This window comes from Clarias gariepinus, chromosome 21, assembly GCF_024256425.1.
Source record: "Clarias gariepinus isolate MV-2021 ecotype Netherlands chromosome 21, CGAR_prim_01v2, whole genome shotgun sequence".
Taxonomy (NCBI): domain Eukaryota; kingdom Metazoa; phylum Chordata; class Actinopteri; order Siluriformes; family Clariidae; genus Clarias; species Clarias gariepinus.
Genome location: NC_071120.1, coordinates 930,805 through 957,819, shown reverse-complemented (window position 1 = coordinate 957,819; position 27,015 = coordinate 930,805). Strand labels below are relative to the sequence as shown.

The 27,015-nt window shown below is 41.0% G+C and overlaps 2 protein-coding genes across 2 annotated transcripts; one reads left to right on the top strand and one right to left on the bottom strand.

Annotated features, from left to right (window-relative positions):
* Positions 1-1,060: 1,060 nt before the first annotated feature.
* On the bottom strand, positions 1,061-26,739 carry LOC128509411 (uncharacterized). Its single transcript, XM_053481146.1, has 4 exons — positions 26,532-26,739; positions 7,861-8,163; positions 4,116-4,406; positions 1,061-1,682 (listed from the first exon to the last, which is right to left on the bottom strand). Exons 2-4 carry the CDS (start codon positions 8,108-8,110, stop codon positions 1,465-1,467), a joined length of 759 nt encoding a protein of 252 aa, XP_053337121.1. The 5' UTR covers positions 8,111-8,163; positions 26,532-26,739; the 3' UTR covers positions 1,061-1,464.
* Positions 10,167-12,940, top strand: LOC128509696 (endonuclease domain-containing 1 protein-like). Its single transcript, XM_053481528.1, has 2 exons — positions 10,167-10,481; positions 12,278-12,940. Exons 1-2 carry the CDS (start codon positions 10,167-10,169, stop codon positions 12,938-12,940), a joined length of 978 nt encoding a protein of 325 aa, XP_053337503.1.
* Positions 26,740-27,015: the final 276 nt, after the last annotated feature.

Sequence of the window (27,015 nt, the reverse complement as noted above, 5' to 3'; positions counted from 1 at the left end):
GGGCGTAATATTAGACAGTAACTTGTCTTTTGAAAATCATATTTCCAATATCACAAAAACAGCCTTTTTCCATCTTTCCAGAGTGTGTATAGTATATGAGTGTGTTGTCTTTGTGTGTCTGTGTGAGTGTGTGTGTGTGTGTGTGTGTGTGTGTGTGAGAGAGTATTAACATTTGTGGTGGGTGTATGTGTGAGTGTGTTTATGTGTGATGTATGTATGTGTGCGATGTATGAGAGTGTGTGTTAGGGTTGTGCCGATAGACGATACTATTGTCTATCGACGATAGTCTCGTCTATCGACGATAGTCAGCTATATGGACGATACAGATGTCGCCATTAAAAACCCACGTTTCAAGAAAAGGAATCCCGTGACTTGCCACGGCTGCGCACGGCAAGCTGTGAAAATGCCCTTCATTACCTGTAGGGGGCAGTCGTGTTTCAGTCTGAAGTATTGTGTGTCTACTGAAGCCGAAAATGTGTTCTCTCTCCTAGTCACCCATTGACAGCAAGCGACAGAGCTCATAAACATGTCGAGCTCAAACTGTAAATACTGATAAGTATTAATTCTTCATTTTCTTCTCTCCTTCAATGATGATACTTCTTCGACGGCGCTTTCTTCATTCAGTATAATTATTATTAGTAGTACTGCTCCGAATTTATTATTGTGATTTTTCCTTATTATTGTAACGCACCCGCGCGTGTGTGCAAAAAAACTACAATGAGGTATGATATGTTAGCCTAAAACAATTGTTTTATTGTGTTTATGCGCTTTAAATATACACTAAACAATAAACACTGCCTTGTGCAAAGTGAAAGTGAGTTGCGCGTGCAACTTTTTGATCAAAAGGCTGATAAACGCGTGCGCAGATATGAGCAGATTTATCGATAAAACAACAGACATGAAATGAAAAAAAAAATAACCACAAAAATATGTAGTACTCTCTGAATACAACGCGACAGCACGCAGAATCCCTGGGCTTTGACTACTATCGTGTATCGGCGATCTTACAGGCTGACGATAGGACGATATGACAATGGGCATATCGCGCAACCCTAGTGTGTGTGTGTGTAAGTATTATTATTATTGTAACATGACAGAATAGGGCTGATGTCTAAGTGTCCAGGCCCTAATAATAAAGTGAGAGTGTATTCTATAAGGCACTGAGTGTAACACAGGACTAATCTCACACACTCATACACAGATCAGGAGACTGTGGTTCATCTACACTCTGATTATCACATGATTATCACATGATTATGGAGCAAAGCATCATGTTTCTGTGTGTGTACAGCATCCTTCACCTGCAGCTCCATCACCCCGACACACACACACACAGTGTGTTTATTAGTAACATATTACTGTATGAACTGAGAAGAGGAGGACTGATACACACTGAGTACCCACCGTACACCGTACTCTCTGTAACTCCTGGTGTGTGTGGGTTCAGTAAGAGCTCAGTGTGTATCAGTCCTGCTCTTCTCCTGGATCAGGTGGAACAGTTCCAGTCATGGGGATCTGCTCATGTCTCCTCCCTTCAGATCCCTGACGGCACTGCTGATGTTCTCTCCTCAGACGCAGGTGGATCACAGATAGAGACACAAACGCAGCTCCAAACAGAAGCAGCAGCACGATCAGTACGACGGCCCACGCTGGTACACCTCCCTCCTGCACTGGACACGGCTCTGTAACACACAGAGAGAGAGAGAGGGAGAGAGGGAGAGAAATCCCCCTGTGAGCTCCTGAGAGTCCCATCACTCCATCAGACATTATGTGTTGCTGAACCTGGGCTCTGATATCTTCCACCTGCAGTCTCTCATCTATAGATATGATGTGTTATAGAAGATCAGCCTACAGTCTCCTGTTCATCAATCATTACAGGTTTCAGCATCATGTGGCAGAAACACATCTCTAACCCTCAGTACAGTCTGGAAACGCTTCAGGTGTGTTTCTGCCAGGAGATGGCGCTGTGTTATAGAGTTTACCCTTACTACTTTTCCTTTTATTTTAGTGTCTATTTCAGCATTAGAATTTTAAATAAACATAAAACGAAACATATTCTAAAGAAATATACAAGAGATCATAATAATAACTACTTAGTCTCAAGGACGCTGCAGTGTTCATGTTAACTCTGAGGATAAATAATATATAAATCACATCATGATTCCTATACAAGACCTCCACACACACACACACACACATACACACACACACACACACACACACACACACACACACACACAGTCAGTGAATTAGGGTGTATTAAAGCTCAGTGCTGATGTCGAGTCCCGTATAGAAGTGTAGGAGACACGAGTACAGATCTACAGAGCTCTTACTGCTCCACTCCATCACTGATAGAGAACTGATCAGGGTCTTACAGAGTGATGATGTGATGGAGCCTCACTCACTAACTGCTTTATTAACTACAGCGAGAGCTGATCTTTATGTTTCTGTATTACACACAGAGAGGTACACTTAGTTACACTGGCACACACACACACACACACACACACACACACACACACACACTTAGGCTCGTTCACACCCATGTTAGTCAAGTTCATTATAAAGCATTAATAAAGCAAAAAAGCTCTATTCAGGGTTGAATTCAATCATTACAACTGTTACACACACATATACTTCTCCTTACAATAATAAAGAGTATACTAGTGTATCTCAAAAATAGAATCTCATGGAAAAGTTATTTCTCCTTAATTTAATTGAAATCGTAGTTTCTGAGTTCATTCCATGTAAAAGTGAAATATTTCAAGCTTTTCTTTTTCTTTTAATTTTATTGATTACGGCTAACAGCTCATGAAGATCCAGTATCTCAGAATATTTCATTTGGGGTTTGAGTCAATTACTCTTCTCTTGTCCAGCTCAGGACACACATGGGGAAAACTGATGACCTGACAGTTGTCCAGAAGATGAGACCTACAACAACAAGGAGGATGAAACACAGAAGGTCATCACAGAAATTGCTGGCTGTTAACAGAGTGCTGTATCGAAGCATATTCATGGAATGTTGAGCGGAAGGGAAAACTGTGGTAGGAAAAGGTGGACCAGCAACAGGGATGACTGCAGCCCTTGGGAGAGCTTCACAGGGAGAGGAGTGAGGCTGGAGTCAGTGCATCAAGAGTCACCACTCACAAGAGTCTCCAGGAAATGAACTACAACTGTGGTATGATTAATATCAAGCCACTCCTGACCCAGAGACAATGTCAGAAACATCTTACCTGGGCTAAGGAGAAAAAGAACTGGACCGCTGCTCAGTGGTCTAAAGTCCTCTCTTTAAAGAACTTTCATTTTGAAACCAGGGTCCCAGAGTCTGGAGGAAAGGAGGAGAGACACAGAATTTAAGTTAATTCAAGTTAATTTAAGTTAATTCAAGTCCAATGTGACGTTTGCACAGTTGGTGATGATTTGGGGAGCCATGTCATCTGTTGGTGTTGGTCCACTGTGTTTTATCAAGTCCAAAGTCAACACAGTGTCTACCATTAGATTTTAGGAAACGCTGCTTTCCTTTTTTAGCAAGACTTAGCACCTGTCCACAGTGCCAAAACTACCACTAACTGGTCTGCTGATCATGATATTACTGTGCTTGACTCTCCAGCCAACTCACCTGACCTGAACCCCATAGAGAATCTCTGGTCTACTGTGAAGAGGAAGATGTGAAACCCAGACCCAACAATACAAACCAGCTGAAGGCTGATATCAAAGCAACCTGGTCTTCAGTAACGTCTCAGCAGCTCCACAGACTGATCTCCACCATGAGATGCCACACTGATGCAGTATTTTGTGTTAAAGGAGCCCCAACCAAGTACTAAGCGCATAAATCAACATAACTTTCCAGAAGTTGGACATCTCTGTACTGTAAATTATAGATATTTTTTATTGATCTTGGAAAATATTCTAATATTTTGAGACACTGAATTTTTTTTTCATGAGCCGTAAGCCGTAATCATTAAAATTTAAACTAAAAGAATTCTTGAAATATTTCATGTTACATGTAATGATTCTATAATGTGAGTTTTACTTTCTAAAATAAATTAACCTTTCTTTTCTATTTCTAGTCTAACCTTTTGAGATGCACTAGTATATTGTTGATTTACACTCACCTGTCACATGGACCTGTATGATGGTGAGAGTCTCATCGTTCACCTGATCCCGTACTGTGTAGTTCCCGCTGTCAGAGCCACACCCATTTTTAATCTGAAGAGTGTTGAGGAAAGACGCTCTCTCTTTATAATCTGGACTGCAGTGTATCTTCTCTTTGGTCACGGTGCAGATCTGCAGGTTTGATGGTTGTACAGCGGCACTGGGAGTAAAACTCACCTCCACCTGGTCAGTGAGGGGTAAGTGCACGTCTATGGGCTCTCCTGGGATAACCACACGCCTCATCTCTACAGCTAAAGAGAGGAAAGTGAGGAAAATTAGAAATAGAATGAGGAAAGTGTGTTGTGTTGAGGTTAATACCCACATTAGGGGCCGTTTACATGTCGTGTCTTTTGTGTACTTAAGTTCATTATTTTTAATATACATGTGACAAGCGCGTTCACATTAAAGAGCCACAATGTTGTACCCTTCTTTTCAGAATCAAGCAAGTTCACATGATGAGGGCAAGTCATGTGATAAGAACCAACCAATCAGGTCCCCCTTTACATTCTTCTGGATCCCCATGTTTTCTTAATGCTTGAAGGATGCGGTGCATCCAATCATGGCATTTTTACATCTTGTCCACTAATGAATCTAGCAGCAAAGACACTAGAAAGGATTTTCTAGAAAATTGTCTAGAAAAAACTAGAAGAGTTAAAAAACCTAACCTCGACCCCTGTCAGCTGTCCAACTACAGGCTGATATCAAACCTCCCCTTTAACTCAGAGATCCTAGAAACGGTTGGAGCACATCAGCTCTGTAGGAATGACATTCAGGAGCTGAATCAGTCAGGGTTTAGGCCTCATCACAGCACAGAGACAGCGCTGGTTAAAGCGGTAAATGACTATTTGCTTGTGTTACTTGACCTTAGTGCAACTTTTGACACCATTGATCACGCCATTCTGCACTAAATATACATTCAACCTATACATTATGTGACTATACCTAACTGTTCTCTCTCTGTTCTCTTCTTTTTATCTTTCTCTCCCCCTGTCTCACTATATTGAGCTGCCAGTGATCCAGACCCCCTTTGCCCTCTGGACCTGCCTGACTCGTCCTGGTCCTTTTTGGTTAGAGGGGAGCATGGATGCCCTGTGTGAACTGTTTGGGATGTGGGTGGTGACTGGGGACGGTTTCACGTTACCGCTTAGACGGTCCTGAAAGTGGGCGATGCAGACAACTGTTCTGTGAGGAATTGTGACGGTTCAGTAAGCCGAAAGACTTAGCCCTTGGTGTAGGATGAAGCAGAGAGGGCTTATTTCCAGTGGGCTTTTCTTCTCAAGACCAAGAGAGAGGATGATCAGCATGCACTTGAGGGTGTTTAATATTTCTCGCAGGGAGGAGGGGGCTTTCATGGCTAAAGCTTTCCTTTCTTTGGGGAGAAGGAAGAGCAAGAACCAGAAGTTGGAAGAAGATATCCTGAACTAATAAATAAATTAGTAAATATAAATAAGTAAATGAAAAAGGAGACGGTTGTGGTCTGGAGTTTTCCCTTCCTTGGCAGCGTGCCCTGTGTGGGAGAGTTTCCAGCATGGTCAGAAGAGAGTCAAAACACATGTAAGTTGTGTGCTCGAATTTGCTGTTAGGCAAGGCAAGGCATGTTTATTTGTACAGCACATTTCATACACAATGGTGATTCAAAGTGCCTTACATAAAAGAAAAGAAAATAATTATAAAAAGGAATAGAAAATAATAGCACTCAAACTTTTTAAATTATTTATATTTGATTTTAAATAAAAATGAAAACAGTTCGTAATGATGCTTTTAAAACTACTAGAAATTTGATTTAGAAACAGGTAAAAAATAATAAAGTAAATCTAAAATCCAGTGCAGTCAGTTCGGACGTAGCACAGTACACATTGAATAAATGCACAGCTAAACAGATTTAAGTCTAGATTTAAATGTGACTAATCTTTTATCACATCTGATCTCTTCTGGATCTGGTTCCAACTGCGGGCAGCATAATGACTAAAGGCAGACTCCCCTTGTTTAGTGTGAACCCTTGGTATTTCTAACTGACTCGATCCTAACGATCTGAGTGGTCTGTTAGGTTTATATTCAGTGAACATATCTGTAATGTATTTAGGTCCCAGGCCATTAAGTGATTTATAAACAAGTAAAAGTACTTTAAAATCTATCCTAAATGTTACAGGAAGCCAGTGTAAGGACCTGAGGACTGGTGTGATGTGATCAGATTTTCTGGTTCTAGTCAGAATCCTGCAGCAGCGTTCTGGATGAGCTGCAGCTGTCTAATGGTCTTCTTGGGAAGGCCGGTGAGGAGACCATTACAATAATCCACCCTGCTGGTGATAAAGGCATGGACAAGTTTCTCCAAGTCTTGATTGGAAACAAAACATCTAATTCTTGCAATGTTTTTGAGATGATAGTATGCTGATTTAGTTATTGCTTTGACATGACTACTTAACTAAAGTCTGTCTCCAGAATCACCCCAAGATTCTTGACTTGATTTTTAGTTATCTGACCCCTAGAGTGAAGGTATGCATTCACCTTCAGAGCTTCATCTTTGTTTTCAAATGCAATTACAGTTTTCTCCTTTGTTAACTGAAGAAATTTTTGGCACATCCAACTGTTAATTTCATCAATGCATTTGCAGAGGGAGTCTATGGGGCTAAAATCATTTGGAGATAAGGCTAGGTAAAGCTGGGTATCATCAGCATAGCTGTGATAGGCAATTTGGTTCTTTCTCATTATCTGACTTAGTGGGAGCATATACAGGCTAAACAGGAGCGGTGCAAGAATTGAGCCTTGTGGGACTCCGCATGTCATGGACGTCCACTTAGACTTTTGCTCTCCTATACTCACATAATAACCTCTGCCTTCTAAGTATGATCTGAACCATTTTATTACCATCCCAGAAAACCCGACCCAGTTTTCCAGTCTTTCTATTAGTATGTTATGAGCACCATGAATATGGTTACAATACTTATGGTGGAAAGCGATACCCAGCCAGCCCATGCAAGTTGAGGCACCCCACCCCTTGTAAACAAATGAAGCTGGACATGGTGCTGGTCTCATTTTTCTGTTCGAGCAAGGAAAGTAAACATGGTAAGAGGTGAGGGCTGCAGGCCCGACACCACACTAATTACATAATATAATAATTTATAGTAATGACTAGAAGCAGCATTTTCAACATCTGAGAGCTGTCCTAAGACAAGTGAAACCAGAGGAAGTGCTCAGTTAGACAGGTGGAATCTGGGCTTCCACTTGGGTCATTGAAAATTGTTGAGAAAGCAGGAATGTGGTCTGCCCAAGAACTAAGAACAAAAAGGGGGTACGATGGTTTCTACTATTGTAGATTTGTGTCAAATTTTTTTAATGTCACCAGCCCATTGACTGACCTCACTAAAAAGAGAACACTAAATCTGATCCCCTGGATGAGCATCTGTGGCTGTTGGTTTATTTATATGACCCTTAACCAGAGAGTGAGTGAGAGCTGTGGGTGAAGATATAGTTAAATAAAGTAAAAGAATAAAATTAGTACTCCCAACCTGCCTTCAGTCTCCTGAGTGTTAACATTTTAAAATTATGAGCGGGGTGTAAGATCCCAAGGGTGCATTTTAACTGGATGTAAATTTAGTGTACACTCCTGAATGCAGAATAAGAATTAGTATTTGTTCATTGTTTTTCAAGAGATTCGTTTAATAAAGACATATTTATAAAACACAATGTATTTTATGAGAGACTTACGCTGGATGATGAGACGCACGTCACAGACCTCACTGTCCTTACACTGACACGTGTATGTCCCTCTGTTACTGTAATCAGCTGCAGTGATGGTGAGGTACGGCTTCCCCTTCAGGTACTGAGCATGAGAGATGGTAAACCCCTCCTCTGACCTGCAGGATGTTTGATTACACTGAGCCAGCATATAGTCTGGTTTATTAAATGGGCTCCATTTGAGTAAACCATGACATTCCCAGTCACGGGTGAGAGTCATGGGGTGATGGAGTTTGGCCGTCACAGAGCGTTGACCGGACACAGGGGGAGGGACTGAGGGAAAAACAAAAAGTGTTAACCTGAAAATCTCAGAGGAAATAAACTAAAGTGGTTTTTAAGCAGTAATTAGCGTTAATAGTCTACATTGACTTTGATAAAGCTGAACACACCAACACCATCAACACCACGAGGTTAGTTAGTATATAGAGCTGTGTATGTATTTCTAATAAAACTTACAGATGAAAATCTGCAGCCCAAACAGAAGCGTGTAGCTCCACATGTCTGCAGAAACACACACACAGTTATATGTTATATATTTTTATTATTTATCAGACATGAGCTGACTTTAAAGTGAATTTACTGGTGACTGTAAAAGATAAAACTCATGTTGGTTAAATCTCTCAGATGGAGTCTGAAATAGAAGAGGTTAAAGTAATATACATAAACAATCTGTATTTTATAAATTATAGAGTTTATGTGGAACGGCTCTGTTTTCACACATACAGTACCGGTCAAAAGTCTGGACACACCTTCTAATTCTTTATCTTGATGGTTTTCAACATTGTCTTTTTATACTGAAGACACTGGAATGATAAAAAAAAAACAAAAAAACAATAAATAAAATAAAACAATTATGGAATTATGGAGACAACAAAAACATGTTAAATATTCCAAAATATGTTTTATTTTTTTGATTCTTTAAAGTAGCTCTCTTTTGCTTTACTGGAGGTGTGTTAAGATTCAGCAATAAACCCTCTAACAACAATAATCTCTACACTGTAAACTATGTTTAATAATAAACTACATAACACTGTTACATTTAACTAATAATAATAATAATATAAACTAACACACTGATGATGTTCTGTAGTCTGAGTGTCCAAAATACACAAGTGCTACTTATTAGTTATTTTTATGTATTATTGTTAATATTCTATTTATGTTGAACAACTTTTCTTTATTTACATTAAAATAGGAAAAGGTGACTTTTATTTTAATACAAGATAGATGAAAGTCCTGCACAGACAACACTTTTTTTTTCTTAAGTTCAATCTGTAACGACGTGGGTCTTACGAGGGCAGAACAGTTCTGAACAGGCGGAGGCGTGGTCAGGTAGACACACGGTTCCCAGGCAACTTCGCTATAAGGCAATCAGTGTGAAGGTGCCACACCTGGCGGCGTGTTTATTTAAGGGTCCTGATACCTCGGCACTACGTCTGATCATTTAAGCAGAACCGGTACGGTATCAGGGCTAACAGAAAGAAAAAGAAAAGGAAAGACAGATAAGCACCAGTGTTAATGTCTATCCTGGTACTGTTCCTGTTATTTACACACTCTGGATTATTTTGTTCTAACGTCTCATTTATTACTTTCCCATCATCATCTGTTCGGTTACTTCCCCCGAGTCTCCTGTTCCCATTTAAATCTCCAAACCATATAACCCTCATGCTGTGCTTCTCCTCCTGTAGCTCTAGTCTTTCACATGGGTTACAGTAATACACCACCGTCACACTCCTTAAACCACAGATTCTTGCTCTCGTCCTCCCCGTTACCTCATATGGAATATGTTGTTTTATAAATGTGGCACACACACACTCACACACACACACACACACACACACACCCCTATCTCCTCTCACTGTAACACACTACACCAGCATGTTGCCATTCTGCATGTAATCATTATTATTATTTATTAGATTTGTATTATTATTTTATTATTATTATTATTATTATTGCCACACAGCCAGCTCACATCACACAGTCCTGTGGCCAAACATTACAGAACAACACCTTTCTAACAGCAACCCGATCACCTACTCATACCTGCGGTCCTTGGGTTCCTGGACTGAACCATCCAATGGGATCATGGGGCTGCTTGTTTACAGCTAAGCGGTCAAGCACCTTTACAAAACCCTTACTGTTTTGGTTTTTATTTATTTACTTTTATTTTCCCGTCCAGCCTTACCCCCGCCCCCTTCTGTGCCTGTGTGTATTTATTGCCTCACTCTGAGCTCCACCGCTTATTATCGCCCATACTCTGCTTCACCTTCACCATGAAGCTGCTCGTCCTGGGGTTCCTGCTGCAGGTGTTTGGGAACAGGGCCAGAGGAGAGGTGGTGCAGTCTTTTAATAATACATGTCCTGATTTCTTTATCCCAAAACCGTCAGACCAAAATGTCCACTACCCCCCCACTGTTCTTCAAGATGACCAAAATCCAAACCGATACCAGCAGATTTGCCAGCGCTGGCAAGGATCCTACAGGTACGCCACTCTGTATGACACGAAGGCCAGGATCCCGGTGTACTCTGCTTATTACTATGTGGGATATCATAAGGTAGACAAAGCTGACTGGAAGATCGAACCACAGGTGAGTCTCTGATTATTACAGAACTGATAATAATAATAATAATTATAATAATAATAATAATTATTATTATTATTATTATAATAACAATAATAATAATAATGATAACTAATTATAATAATTTTTAATTTTATTAAATAAGCAAGCATTTGATGAAGTAGCTCAAATAATTAACATTTAAACAATGGAAATAATTAAATACACTAAAAGTGGTGTACATGTGAGAAGTGGAATGAAAATCATACATGATTCCAAACATTTCTTACAAATAAATAACTGCAAAGTGGGGTGTGCGTAATTATTCAGCCCCCTTTGGTCTGAGTGCAGTCAGTTGCCCATAGACGTTGCCTGATGAGTGCTAATGACTAAACCGAGTGCACCTGTGTGTAATCTAATGTCAGTACAAATACAGCTGCTCTGTGACGGCCTCAGAGGTTGTCTAAGAGGATATTGGGAGCAACAACACCATGAAGTCCAAAAGACGCAGGCTTAGGCTACAAAAAGATTTCCAAAGCCTTGAACATCCCACGGAGCACTGTTCAAGCCATCATTCAGAAATGAAAGGAGTATGGCACAACTGTAAACCTACCAAGACAAGGCCGTCCACCTAAACTCACAGGCCGAATAAGGAGAGCGCTGATCAGAAATGCAGCCAAGAGGCCCATGATGACTCTGGACAAGCTGCAGAGATCTACTGCTCAGGTGGGGGAATCTGTTCATAGGACAACTATTAGTCGTGCACTGCACAAAGTTAGCCTTTATGGAAGAGTGGCAAGAAGAAAGCCATTGTTAACAGAAAACCATAAGTTGGGGAAAAGCCATGTGGGGGACACAGCAAACATGTGGAAGAAGGTGCTCTGGTCAGATGAGACCAAAATCCAAAACGCTATATGTGTGGCGGAAAACTAACACTGCACATCACTCTGAACACACCATCCCCACTGTCAAACATGGTGGTGGCAGCATCATGCTCTGGGGGTGCTTCTCTTCAGCAGGGACAGGGAAGCTAGTCAGAGTCGATGGGAAGGTGGATGGAGCCAAATACAGGGCAATCTTGGAATAAAACCTCTTGGAGTCTGCAAAAGACTTGAGACTGGGGCGGAGGTTCACCTTCCAGCAGGACAACGACCCTAAACATAAAGCCAGGGCAACAATGGAATGGTTCAAAACAAAACATATCCATGTGTTAGAATGGCCCAGTCAAAGTCCAGATCTAAATCCAATCGAGAATCTGTGGCAAGATCTGAAAACTGCTGTTCACAAACGCTGTCCATCTAATCTGACTGAGCTGGAGCTGTTTTGTAAAGAAGAATGGGCAAGGATTTTAGTCTCTAGAGGTGCAAAGCTGGTAGAGACAGACCCTAAAAGACTGGCAGCTGTAATTGCAGCAAAATGTGGTTCTACAAAGTATTGCTCAGGGGGCTGAATAATTACGCACACCCCACTTTTCAGTTATTTATTTGTAAAAAATGTTTGGAATCATGTATGATTTTTGTTTCACTTCTCACGTGTACACCACTTTGTATTGGTCTTTCACGTGGAATTTCAATGAAATTGATTCATGTTTGTGGTTGTAATGTGACAAAATGTGGAAAAGTTCAAGGGGGCCGAATACTTTTGCAAGCCACTGTATACGTACTCAATCACAAACATTTATTTATTCATTGTAGATGTTTTTTTTAATCTGTTGCTATTCATAATTTGTGGTAACTATTATCTGACTTATTAGTTTCTGACCATCTTCTTGATTTTGTACATCTTTTCTCATTATATGTCAAAATCATTATTTTCTTCTCCAGCTTGATGACCCCAATGGAGGACCTGATATGGAACGAGAGAACCCTGAGATGATAGACAAAGGTAAAAACCAGGCAATATATGATGATTACTCTTCACCTCGTGCAGAAGGTTATACGAGGGGGCACCTTTTCCCACGCTGCCACAATAACGAGCAGGACTGCGCCATTGCTACCTACACACACACTAATGCCGTTCCACAAACTCAAGATGTCAACAATGAATGGGGTACAAAGGTGGAGAAGAAAATGGAGAAATTTATAAAGGATAACTGTGATAAGGACTTTGCGCATGTTGTGACTGGAGCAGTACCAGGCAAGACCTGGCTGGTGATTAAGGCTGGAGTCAATATCCCAGACCACTTCTGGACCGCCTGCTGCTGTCAGTCCAAAAACATCGACCATACTTTCTTGTCAGTTGCCTGGCTAGCCCAAAGAAAAGATAAAGATCTGGAAGTACACCAAGATGAAGATCTGGAGAAATTCAAAGATGGCGATCTAATCGTGCGCAAAAAGACACTGCAGCAGCTGGAGGAGGATCTCAAAGGTCTTTACATGAACTCCGTAGAAGAATTTAGAATATTTGGAGAATTGTGCCGTGAAAATGCCAAACCCAACTTTTTAAATACTCTGATTGACTCTGTTTTTTTCTTCTTTACTACTTAAACATTAATGTTGTTTCCTTGATTTAGTGTAATCCTATGCTCATTTCTGTTGTTTTGATTATTATGTGCTGTTTAATTTGACATAAAATTGTTAAAAGAATCTGATATTCATGTACATGTATGTTAAATTGTGAATCATTTTTTGATTTGATTCTTAATAAAGATGTAAGCAGGCACAAACTCAGAGAGGAGGAAAGGTTTTTATTGATGCTTCATGTACATACACAGGTGCTGTCCTTTCAATGCACACACCAAAAAGCCTTTAAAAAAAACATCTAACCTACACTGCCGATCAAAGGTCAGATGCTTTCCTGTGCCCAGACATACATTCTAATCCACACTATACAGTATTTTCAGTAAGAATGGCTTCATTAAACAAGAACATGTGTCACCTGCTCTTCCATAGAAGGCCAGCTTTAAAGGTGAAGCTCAGAGGAAGTGTGCTCTTGTTAGCTTTGACTGAGCGAGCATACTGCTGAGTCACACACTCACCCTGCTGTGGGCATACGGGTGTCTGCCAAATGCTGTAAATGTAAGGGATCTGATCCCAGAGATGGAGGATTGCCCAGACATTCCCCTGCAGAAATAACACATTGACATTTAGGCATTTGGCAGATCCTCTTATCCAGAGCGACTTACTTATTTTTTTTTATTTCATTACACATCTGAGCAGTTGAAGGTTAAGGGCCACACTCAAGGGCCCAACAGTGGTAACTTTGTGGTTTGAACCTGGGACCTTCTGAACCGTAGTCCAATGCCTTAACCACTGAGCTACCCCTGAAATAACACTGTGAAATAACCAGTGATTAGAGTCTTCTCCTCCAGAGTGTTAATGAATAAACACCTATAACTAATAAACACCTGTCACCACAGCTGGCAGGAAAACACAAACTCAATACTAATTTCTGAAAACTTGGACAGAGTAGTAGTAGTACATTGATCTGCCTATCACATGTAAAGTTATTATTAAAATCACCTAAACACAGTACGGATCAGTACCGGGCCAGTTTACTTTTCCCTATCTCCTCTCACTGGAACACAACCATAAATGTTGACCTCCCACTTCACCTTGAGCCATGTGTTTCTTGAATGCTAATTATTTCTGGTTTCTCTTCCTGCACTGTCCATGGGCTTTAAGGCTCCTCTGCAGGATTACTGGATCTGCACTGTTCTGTTCTTGTCCTGATAAACAGTCTGTAGTTCATGATTCTCTTCTTCTCACTTTATTTCTCCCGTATCTAAATCATGTTCTGCTGTTTCACCAAGATCTGTATTCTTTCTGTTTTAAAATTAACTTCGTATGATGCATTAATTTCATTACTCCTGCTATAAATGTCTCCAGCTCCGTCTTTTCTCTCCACTCCTTCTTCTTGTCTTGTCCCTCCGTTTTTACTGATTTCTCTTTGCTGAATCTTCCTTCTTTTCTGTTTTTATTCTGTTTTACATATTTATCTGCCCCTGCATATGACATCACTTGTTCTTTTGCTCTCATCTTCTGTACTTCTTTTTTTTGATCAAAGTTTTTTTATTTATTTTCAAACTTTACAGAAAAAAAACACAACAAACCACAACAAAAGAGAACACAAAGTCAAACCCTCCCATCCCCCCCCCCCCCAACACCAGACAAACACAAGGATGCCATAACAATCAGATGTCCATAAATAAAATAATAATAAGTAATCTTCACACACACTTCCTTTACGGTACTATCTTATCTGCGTTTATAACCTCAGCAAAAGTTAAGAAAGGCTGCCAAATACTATAAAATGTGTCAGTAGACCCTCTAACTGTATACCTAATTTTCTCCAGTTTAAGACAATGCATCACTTCCCTTATCCAGTGGCTAAATGTTGGTGGATCAGGGTCTTTCCATTTAGTCAAGATTAATCTCCTAGCCAAAAGGGAACAGAAGGCCAGTATTTTAATTTCCCTTTGGTCAAAACTGGTACTTTCTGGAGGCACACCAAACAATGCAACAAATGGAGTTGGCTCTACTATCTCTCCAAATACTCCAGAAAAAGTCTCAAAAATATTGGTCCAGAACATGTGGAGTCTTGGACAAGTCCAGAACATATGCAGCAAAGTTGCAGGAGCCTGTCTGCATCTGTCACACGTGGTGTCTATATCAGCCTTAATCTTAGAGAGTCTGACTTTTGACCAATGTAGACGATGCACAATCTTAAATTGTATTACAGCATGTCTAAGGCAAATGGATGATGAGAAAATTCCCTGTATTATTTTGTGCCAGATTTCCTCTGAAATTGGTTCATCTAAATCTGTCTCCCATTTATTTCTGAGTAAGTCTAAGGGTGTTAAATCATACATATTGAGTATTTCGTAAATCCCGCGTATAGTTTGTTTTTGGACTGATTTGCATTCAAATATTGAATCTAATAAAGAAAGTGGAGGGCATGACGGGAAATTATTAGAATTCAATGCCACAAAGTTCCGAAGCTGCAAGTACCTATAAAAATGTGATTTGGGAATGTCATATTTCTGCACCAACTGTTCGAAGGATGCAAAATTTCCATCAATATAGAGTTCAGACAATGAGACCAAACCCTTTCTAGCCCAAACTTTAAAGGCATCATCCATCATAGACGGAACAAACATGTAATTTTTAGCAATTGGGGCAGCCCTTGGTAACTCCTTAAGGGAAAACGATAGTCTGAATTGATTCCAGATTTTAACTGAATGTATAACAACTGGATTAGAGGTCAAACTAGAGATTGGTTGAATAAATGGTATTTTAGAGCACAATAATGCTATTAGAGAAGTGGGCCTAACTGAGGCCCCCTCCAGAATTGTCCAAACAGGGGGATTAATGTCATTATTTAACCAGAACAACAGCGCTCTTATATTGGCTGCCCAGTAATAATACATGAAATTTGGAAGTGCCATCCCTCCTTTTGCACGAGGTCTCTGCAGTATAATTCTTTTAATTCTTGGTGTTTTTTTGTTCCAAATAAAGGATGAGATCTGATTATTTAATTTGGAGAAGAAAGATTTTGTTAAAAATAACGGAAGGCACTGAAAAATATACAAAAACTTGGGCAATACATTCATTTTTATTGTATTAATTCTTCCACCCAATGAAAGATGGAGGTGGTCCCAACGCTCAAGATCTTGTTTAAGATTGGATAAAAGAGCTGGATAATTGGCTCCGAACAAGTCTTTATGATCATGCGTAACCCAAATCCCAAGGTATTTAAATTTTTTAGGGCTAATCTTAAAGGGAATTGAGCTTAAAGATGACAGACTGACCCCATCACCAACAGGCATTAGTTCACTTTTCTGGATATTAACTTTATAGCCAGATATTTTGCCAAACACTGTAAGTAGAGTCACTAACTTAGGTAAGTTTGTCAGGGGTTGTGACAAGTACAATAACATGTCGTCTGCATAAAGCGACACCTTATGTTCCAATCCTGCCCGTTGAATACCATGGATATCGGCTCTTTGTCTCAAAGTTAAAGCAAGTGGTTCCATTGCAACTGCAAATAGAAGTGGAGACAGAGGGCATCCCTGCCTCGTGCCACGTTGAAGCTCAAAATAAGCAGATATGCTGTTATTAGTACGCACAGCGGCTAATGGAGATGTGTATAAAAGTTTTATCCATGATATAAGCTTACGACCAAATCCAAACCTCTCCAGAGTATTAAAAAGATAACCCCATTCCACACGGTCAAATGCCTTTTCTGCATCCAATGAGAGAACTACCTCCGGTGTGCCAGGTGGGGAGGGGCCATAAAGAATATTCAAAAGTCGTCTGATGTTAAAAAAAGAATAACGATTCTTAATAAACCCCGTTTGGTCAGGTGATATGATGGAAGGCAACACCCCCTCTAAACGTCGCGCAAGGACTTTAGCAAGCACTTTGGCATCGGTATTAAGTAGGGAGATTGGACGGAATGAGCTACACTCGAGAGGGTTCTTGTCTTTTTTAAGGATTAATGAGATAACTGCCTGACGCATGGTTGGTGGTAGGGATTTTACTGAAAGTGACTCTTCAAAAACTAATAACAGTAAAGGTGAAAGCTGCTCTGAAAATTTTTTAAAGAAATCTGTTGGGAAACCATCCGGTCCTGGTGACTTGCCACTCTGCATAGATGCAATTGCTGAGGCTATTTCTTCCACCGTGAGATTTTCTTCCAATTCAGCAACATTCACTGGATCTATAGAAGGGATATGTATATTATTGAAAAAGTCCTCCAGGGAAAGAGGATCGACACATGAATCGGAAGTATATAGTGACTGATAATAATTTCGGAAACATGCATTAATTTTAAGGCTATCAGTATTTTTTAAACCTTGCTCATTGTTAATTACAGGGATAGACTGATTGGCAGTTCTTTGTTTTAGCTGATGAGCAAGTGTTCGCCCAGCCTTGTCCCCATGCTCATAGGACATATGTCTTGATTTAGAAAGAAGATATTCAGCCTGCCTTGTTGACAGGAGATCAAACTCAGTCTGCAAAAGTATACGCTTTTTCATTATGTCTGCAGAGGGTACATAACTATATAGTCTATCTAGCTCCAGTATCTCATCAGCCAGTTCTTTAAAGCGTGCAGTGTCATTTTTATTCTTCTTTGCGCAATATGAAATTATCTGGCCTCGTAAATATGCCTTAAGTGACTCCCATATAGTTGAAGAGGACATCCCTGGTGTTTGATTGATCTCAATAAATAATGCAATCTCAGAGGAAATGAATTCAGTGAAAGCTTCCTCTGATAGAAGCAAGGAGTTTAACCTCCAGGGACGGTAGCTGGATTGTGTATTGGGGATACGCATTTTCATAATTAGGGGACCATGATCCGATATAACTATAGCTCCATAATGACAATTGGTAATAAAAGGAAGAAGTCTCTTGTCTAGGAAAAAAGCATCTATACGGGAAAAGGTCTTATGAACAGAAGAAAAGAAGGAATATTCTCTGGAAATTGGGTTACGAAACCGCCAAACGTCAGCTATACCATATGATTTGAGAAAAAGTTTAATTGAACGTGCTGATTTAGAAAGGGGAGCTTTTTTGGACGAGCTACGGTCTAAAACAGGGGAGAGTACACAATTTGTGTCGCCACCAAGAATAAGGTGGTGTGATGATATATCTGGTATCCGAGAGAAAATATTTGAGAAAAATGCAGGGTTATCCCAGTTTGGTGCATAAATATTGGCCAGAATGACTGGGAGGGAATAAAGCTGGCCCACCACAATAACATATCGCCCCAAGGAATCAGCCTCTATACTAGTCATAGTGAATGGTGTATTTTTCTTGATGAGTATGGCCACACCTCTAGCTTTTGAATGGAAATTGGAGTGATATATCTGTTCCGCCCAAATCCCTCTGAGCCGGAAATGATCCGTTGTACGTAAATGAGTCTCCTGAAGAAATGCGATGTCCGCATCAAGTTGTTTTAAATGTGCAAATACCTTTTTACGTTTCACGGGATGGTTAAGTGACTTAACATTCCAGCTCACGAAATTAACTGAACAGCCATCCAGCCCTTTAAAAGTTTGGATAGCTGTCATCTTAAGGGGAAGTATTTATATGTATGAAATCCATAAAAGCAACTTGAAAGTGAGTGAAAATTAACATGGACATCTGACAGAATAAGTCTGGTAGAAAAAAAAACCCTGGATAAAACCCCACCCCCCTCCCCCCCATCACCTACAAGAACATGGTGAACAAAATACCCTGCAAAAACAAATCCACACATTAAGTGTTTGTGTTGGGAGATCTACAGAGCCAACAGCTCACGCTCCCGCCAAACCCACCAGACTAAAGTTACTCAAATAGCGCATTATGATATGTCATAAAATCTGCGGAATAAGATAGTAATAATAATGGTAATAGCAATAAGAAAAACAGTTAAAGTAAGCCTATTGACACCGGCAAAGGCAATAATATTAGACGCTTCTCTTAAACTGCAACTAATCAACACAAGCTCACAATTAAGGAAGAACTATATTATTAATTAAAAGATATAATAAAATAGTAATAACAACAATAATAATTATGATAATAATAATAATAATAATAATAACAACAATAAAATAAATAAACCAAACAACAACAACAAAAAAGTAGGGAAGGAAACCTTAACGATATATCAATAGTAAAATTAGTGATGTTTCCATCAGCAGCGAGACTAAAGTAAATATTTTCATGTCAGAATTATCTGTGGAAAGTCTCCTGCTCATGACTGAACAGTACCCTGTACGTCCTCTAGGAGGAGCTAAAAACAACGCGAACTAAAAGGTCACTGTTCCACTGAAATGCGGTCTAGGCTGGAAAACGGTATAGACGGATAAGTTAAGTGTTTTCATAGTTTTCAAGCCTCTGTGGGGATAATGTTCTTCCTGATATACCTCATGGCTTCCTCTGCATCTGTGAACACCTTTTCTCTCCCGTCGTGTGAAACACGTAAACGTGCTGGGTATAGGATGCCATACCGGACGCCCTGACGATTTCGCAATAGATTCCGAGCCTCAGTAAACGCAGCCCTGGCCTTGGCAACACTCGCAGTATAATCCGGAAAGATGGCGACTGATTCTCCGTTAAATCTCAGCGGAGCCCGAGCGCGCGCACGACTCAACACCTCGACACAGTCTTGGTGATAGTGAAGTTTAGCCATGATGACACGCGGTTTTCCATCCGATCTTCTTTGAGCCTGAATTCTATGCGAGTGGTCCACAAGCACATCCTTCTCCAGTTGTAGTGTTTCTTTCAGCAGCCTCGAAACAAACACAGTCGAGTTTGATCCCTCCGTCTCAGCCACCCCCACTATCCTGATATTGCATCTTCTCATCCTTCCCTCCATGTCCTCGCATTTCCCTCTTAGCTCGGCTACCTCTGTTTTCAAACAAGTGACCACAGATTTTAAAGTTGTCACCTCGTCTGAGCACGTTGATAGGCCGCCTTCCACCTCCTGTATCACGGTCTTCATCTCCTGTATTTCAGAGTGAAAGGCCGCCGCATTGTTTATAATTTCCTTTTTAACGGATTGTATCTCGTTCTTAAGGGCGCTGAAATCATCAGCAAGCGCATTTTTTAGTTCAGCCTTAATTACTGCCGAGATGTCTTCTTTTAATGAGCGAAGAATCTCGGATTTCAAGGCCTCAGGATCCATTTTCTCCGGACTGCCCGGAGGGGGTGGTGTTGCTCGGGACCGAGTGACGGTGGAGCACGAAGACGAGGCGACGTTGGGCCTAGTATTGGATGATGCGTCGTATTTATATTTGCGTAGTTTTTCCGCCATTGACCCGCATGTTAATTTCCCCCTTTAATTTAAAGTAAAATCATATAAAATTTTATATAGTGTTTCCGTAAAATTAAGCGCTTATTTATATAAAAAAACAAGAGTTCGGCGAGAGCACGAGCCAAACACGTCCTACCCCATAGCCACGCAAGAGCGCCCCCCTGCATCTTCTGTACTTCTATTTCTCTTTTCAACCCTTCACATCCCCAATACACTCATCTATTATTGATTGTCCCCAGAGCTGCAACATCTTGGGTTCTCTCCTTCTCCACACTCCCCATATCCATGGTCTTGTAAAAGAATCGTAAAAGGTAATGAAGGTGTACGAGAAGTGGAGGCACTTCTCGTACACCTTCATTACCTTTTACGATTCTGAGCCACATGTCCGAATTCTCGACACTTCTTACTCTTAATGGTTTTGATACAAATGTTCTTTACACTTTATATCTATAAATCCACAACAATCCTCTCTCCGCAGTCCCTTCCCCTCAAACTCTAACATTATTGTCTCTGTCACAGTTCTTCTGCTCCTCTTGTCACATTTCTCACAGCACTGTTTCTCATCCTGATTTGTTCCATCACCTCCTCCATGTTAGTGTTGAGGGTGTTAGTGTATCCTGTGATCATGTGATCACCTCGGTACATTCACTGTGTTACGACCCCTTAGTCTAGGGTTCAGGGCCGCAACAAAATAAAAAAGAAATAAAAAAATAAATCCTTTACAACAGGATGGAGAGTGCGTGGTCTTTTATTTTACACACACACGCACACACACACAGGAAGCTCTAGGCTTCAGGGTTGGGCCAAGGCCAAAACAATAAACAAAAAAACTTCCCCCTATCTCCTCCCGCAAGCTAACTAACCTACCACAAAAAAACTATAAACAAAATACATAAACTAACCTAACTTCCTAACTAACACAAAAAAACAGGAGAAAATGGGTTTTAAAGGAAATGGCACCCAACCCCTACTGCTTCCAACAAAAAAAGTATATACAACCAACCAGAAAACTATTTACAATATTTACAACGAAAGCAAAACAACGATAGAAACAAAAGAAAAACCAACACTTTACAACTGACAAAATACCGGCGCGACCCAACAGTTTTACAATCACTAGCCAACCACACAACACAATACACATCTCCAAAATCCTACAGCGCGCGCTTCCGGGTTTTACCGGCCAGCTTAAAAGGACGGGCTTCTCCACGGCCAGCCAATCCCGTCGCACGTCACAGCACGCTCAATCAAGGCGGGACCTCCTGCAGCAGGGAGAGCGAGGGAGAGAGAGAAAGGCAGGGAGAGAGAGAGCAGCACCAGCAGCCACGCACGCACGCACGCGCACATACGTGCACTACAGCCGCACGTAACAACTGATCCACTTTCCTCCCACTCTCACTACTCTAATGACCCTCATATCCCCCCCACTAGTCCTTTTCCTCTCCTTCTCCATCCGTGCTTCAGTATTCCATCCTATCAATAGGTTACCCTCCCAGTCTAGGGTTGGGCCATACAGCAAGAATGGTTCAGGGTTCTATTTTAAACTGTATGGAAATGGTGGTATATAGCAGAAAGAACTAGATCCAATCATTAACTGATGAAATAATGAGGTTTGTATATACAAAAAATACACACACACACACACAAACACATCAGGAGGAAAATCAGATTTAGGGTGGACCCAGGCCAAAATAAACAAAATGTTATTTATATTTAGTAGCTAGAGTACCTGCAAAAAAAAACACACACAAACAAATACAGGTACGTTCCCGGACTCCCTAAAAAAACAATCAAAACCAGTGAATAAATTCCCTCTTCCCAAAATAAATGGCAGCCACGCCCCTACTACTAGTGAGTGCACAAACATACAGTGAAATTATCTACAAATATATACAAAGACCAACCAAACCAAAGGGACAAAGCAATAACCAAAGTCAATTGGAGGGACAAAATCAAAACCAGAATACACAACCAAATATCAAAACGCCAAAATCACAATCTCTTTCCCCTTTCCCGCGTCTCTCTTCGGTTTCTATATGGTCACGCTAGTCGATGACGTCACTCTCAGGGCGGAAGCGACCGTGTGGAAGGTCAGGTAGATGCCTGTGTGGGGACAGTAAGAACACCTGGAGTGGAGTCAGGAGCACGACCAGGACATGATACACACACGCGAGCGCAACGACGCATTTATACAAAGCAGAATATTTTTATTTTATCATTTTCATTCATTTGTTTTACTCAGTACAGAATATGATTTAAAATGTAGCGAATTACAATACTTCAAACAAAAGATACTAAAGTAAAAGTAAAATTACAGATTTTAAAAACAAAAAAAAGGTAGAAATACACAAAAAAAAACTACTCAATTACAGTAGCGCGAGTAAATGTAATTCGTTACTTTCCACCTCTGTAAACGAGGCCTTGTTCTCACTGGAGAACAAGCTCGATGACCTCAGGGCCAGGATAAAGTTCCAGAGAGACATTCGGGACTGCAATCTCCTCTGCTTTACTGAGACATGGCTGAACCCAGCGGTGCCGGACCACGCCATCCAGCCGGCCGAGTTCTTCTCAGTTCACCGCATGGACAGGACGCGGGACTCGGGGAAGTCAAGGGGAGGGAAGAATACACAACCAAATATCCAAATAAAACCAAATATAACTGGTGTTTAATGGTAAACAGCAGCTGGTGCAACAGCGCGAGCGTTGTTCCTCTCACACGCTCCTGCACACCCAACTTATTGTGGCGGGGGACTTTAACAGTGCCAACCTCAAACGCGCAGCGTCAAACTTTTATGAGCATATCACCTGCCCCACCAGGGGCGAAAGGACACTGGACCACTGTTACACTACAGTCAAGGACGACTACAAGGCACAATCTCGTCCTCCGTTTGGTAAATCCGACCATGCCGCCATCTTCCTCATGCCTAAATACAAACAAAGGCTAAAACAGGAAGTTCCGGTTCAGAGGGAGGTCGCGCGCTGGACGGACCAATCGGTGGCCGCGTTACAGGACGCACTCGATGACGCAGACTGGGACATGTTCAGAAACAGCTCCGATGATGACGTCAGCGTGTTTACGGAAGCGGTTGTGGGATTCATCGGGAAACTAGCAGATGATACCGTGGAGAAAAAGACTATTAGAACGTTTCCCAACCAGAAGCCGTGGGTGGATAAAACCATCCGCGACGCTCTAAGATCTCGCACCGCTGCCTTCAACACGAGACTTGCGTCAGGGGACATGGAACCGTACAAGGCTGCGTCTTATAACGTCCGGAAGGCGGTAAAAGAGGCGAAGCAGCGCTACAGGAGGAAACTAGAGTCACAGCTCCAACAGAGTGACTCTAGGAGCCTGTGGCAGGGACTGAGGACAATAACGGATTATAAAGCACCAACATCCGGTATGACGAATGCGGACGTGACTCTGGCAGACAAGCTGAACACTTTCTATGCTCACTTCGAGGCTGCAGCTAAAGACGCTAGCGATGCTAATGCTAGCGGCGCTAACGGCTGCAGACAGGAAGCCACCGCCAGCACCGGTAACGCGTTCATCATCTCAGAGCATGACGTGAGGAGAGCCTTCAAGAGAGTGAACACCAGGAAAGCAGCAGGACCAGACGGCATCTCAGGTCGTATCCTCAGAGCTTGCGCAGACCAGCTAGCACCTGTGTTCAGTGAGATATTCAACATCTCTTTATCTCAGCCGGTGATCCCCACATGCTTTAAAGAGTCCATCATTGTTCCTGTCCCGAAGAGACCTCATCCTGCTTCTCTCAATGACTATCGCCCTGTAGCCCTCACCTCAGTAGTGATGAAGTGCTTTGAGCGCCTGGTCAGAGACCTCATAATTTCTTTATTACCAGGCACACTGGACCCACTACAGTTTGCTTACTGTCCAAACCGTTCTACTGATCATGCCATCTCTCATCTCCTCCACACATCACTTACTCACTTGGATACTAGAAGGGGGAATTATGTAAAAATATTCTTCATCGACTACAGCTCAGCATTCAATACCATAATTCCCTCCACACTCACCACCAAGCTAAAGCACCTGGGACTCAACCCATCTCTGTGCCAGTGGATCTCTAATTTTCTAACTGGCAGACCACAGGCACTCTCAGCACTGGAGCCCCCCAGGGTTGTGTTCTGAGCCCCCTGCTGTACTCACTGTACACCCACGACTGCGTGGCCACTACCAGCTCCACCACCATCATTAAGTTTGCTGATGACACCGTCGTGGTGGGCCTGATCTCTGACAACAATGAGTCGGCCTACCTGAAGGAGATTGGGAATCTGGAGAACTTGTGCCAGAGAAACAATCTTCTTCTAAACGGCAGTAAGACAAAGGAGTTGATAGTGGACTTCAGCACTAAGCAGGAAAGGAGCTACCAGACCCCCATCATCAACGGAAGCCCAGTGGAGAGAGGGGAGAGCTTTAAATACCTCGGTGTTCACATCACGCAGGACTTGTCATGGTCCTGTCACATCAACACCGTGGTGAAAAAGGCCCGACAGCATCTCTACCACCTCAGACGCTTGAGAGACTTCAGACTGCCCTCCAAGGTGCTCAGGAATTTCTACTCGTGCACCATAGAGAGCATCCTGACGGGAAACATCTCGACCTGGTTCGGGAACAGCACCATACAGGACAGACGACCTCTACAGAGGGTGGTGCGATCAGCTGAGCGCACCATCCGCACCGAGCTCCCTGACCTGCACTCGATCTACAGCAAGCGGTGCTGGACCAAGGCCAGGAAGATTGTGAAGGACCTCAGCCATCCCAACAATGGACTGTTCACAGTCACTTTAAACACTTTAAATATGTGGCATTTCTGTTTTTTATTCAATTTATATTCAACTTCATTTCCACAAAAGTCCATAAACTTTATATCTCTGTATTGCACAACTGTTTCTTATTTTTTACATTTTTCATTTTTCATAAATGTTTCTTATATTGTATATTTGTCCTGTACAGTACAGATGTCTCTTATTTTTCTAAATTTTTCATACATTTTTCTTATATTGTATATTTTGTACTGTATAGTGTTATTTTATTTTTTATTTTATATTTTATTTCATTCTTACTTAGTCAAATTTACCTTCTGTTTTCCTTTTTATATTTATATCCTATTCATTGTCTATTTTTTAAGGTCACGGGCAGTTGTCTAAGCATTTCACTGCATATCGTACTGTGTATGACTGTGTTTGTGACAAATACATTTTGAATTTAAATTCAAATATGCATATGAAATGCGTATGAAATGATTATACGACTGCCTGTGACCTTAAAGCAAAAATAAAAGATAAATTATGGAATAAAATTAGAAATAAAATATAGAGGAACTTAGCTATAGAAAAACAAAGCTATTGAAAATAGAACAAAATATAATAAAATATAAAAAAAACCTAGCTATACTATATATTAATTAGTGAAATATAGAAAACTATAGAAAAACCTTAGCTGTAAGAATAAATATAAACACTATGTACATTTGGGGGAGGGTGAACACTGAAAAAGGACTGGATTCTAGTAAACTAAAAGACAAATGTCCACGGAGTGTGCAAATGTGCATGAATGTGTAGATGTGCCTATGTCCAGGGTGTGTGAGACTGAATGTGCCAATGTCCAGAAATGTCCAGGGTGAGTGTAAATGTACCCGAGTGTGCTGATGTGCAGTGATCAGAAATATCCATACATATGCAATGTGCAATAATGGAAAGATGGTTAGTCTTATGTCCTACGTCCTAATGCAGAGAATGGTTTAGTCTTGTGTGGTGTCTGACTGAGAGACCGTATGGAGGAGAAGCTCCTCCTCAGTCTCTCTGTGTTCTCCTATAGGGAGCAGAATCACTTTCCTGACTGTCACAGAGAGATCAATAAACTTTACATTGACTTCTTATTTATCTAAATGCTGGTCAAAGATTCCAAATAGATTGTTATTGTATTTATGATCATAATTTAAAAATTTATAAATCGAAGTTCTTCACTTTTCCTTTCTGTTTTAGTTCTTCACTTTCTTTTTAAAGATTCAGAGATCATGTGCATAAGCATTTGCTTTTGCTCAGTGGATTTTCACACACACACACACACACACACGTATGTAATAATATTTTACAGCTGCATGTCCATATTAATTGTGCTACACAATGTCACCACTAGAGGTCAGTATAACGAGCTTTTAAATGAAGGTTCATGAAATAAACATTTCGGTCACGTGACGAACAGAAGTTATTGACAGCAGTAAATACAGTATGTCCTGTAAATTCCCTCCTAACACGTGTGTATTAATCAGATTATTAATGATACATTAACGTTATAATATCATCACTTACACTTTACTGTCCGAGTCTCCAAACTAACACTACATACGGGACCTGAGTGACGTCACCTGTGTACAGGAACACTTCCTGCTGAGTCACTGTTCACCAGGTTCAGGATCAGAGGAGCTCGTGCGGTCAGAACTTCTCTGTTAGTATCCAGTGGAGCTCCGCGCGGCTGTGTTTACTTCTTTTCTTCTTCTTCTTCTTTGGAGTTTAACGGCGGCTTGCACCCGTAAGTGTTGCACTGCCGCCACCTTCTGGTTGATTTTCCTTTGATGTTTCTCTATTTCCAGATTATTTCCTTCACATCCTTACATTCTACCCATCAAACCAGTAGTAAGTAAGAAGTCTCCCTTTAATTTTTATATTTACTTCAATTTTATCTTTTTTAATTGCTTGCTTGGCTAATTTATCCACCCTCTCGTTTCCCAAAACACCTACAGTATGTTTGCTGGAGTCCAAATAAGCTGAATCTTTTTACCTTTTGCTTTTATTC

Coding starts and splice junctions, on each gene's coding strand:
- LOC128509696 (XM_053481528.1), top strand. CDS start 10,167: ATGAAGCTGCTCGTCCTGGGGTTCCTGCTGCAGGTGTTTGGGAACAGG. Junction 10,482..12,277: donor ACTGGAAGATCGAACCACAG/GTGAGTCTCTGA, acceptor TTTCTTCTCCAG/CTTGATGACCCCAATGGAGG.
- LOC128509411 (XM_053481146.1), bottom strand. CDS start 8,110: ATGACTCTCACCCGTGACTGGGAATGTCATGGTTTACTCAAATGGAGC. Junction 4,407..7,860: donor CGTGCGTCTCATCATCCAGC/GTAAGTCTCTCA, acceptor TCCTCTCTTTAG/CTGTAGAGATGAGGCGTGTG. Junction 1,683..4,115: donor CATACAGGTCCATGTGACAG/GTGAGTGTAAAT, acceptor TGTGTGTTACAG/AGCCGTGTCCAGTGCAGGAG.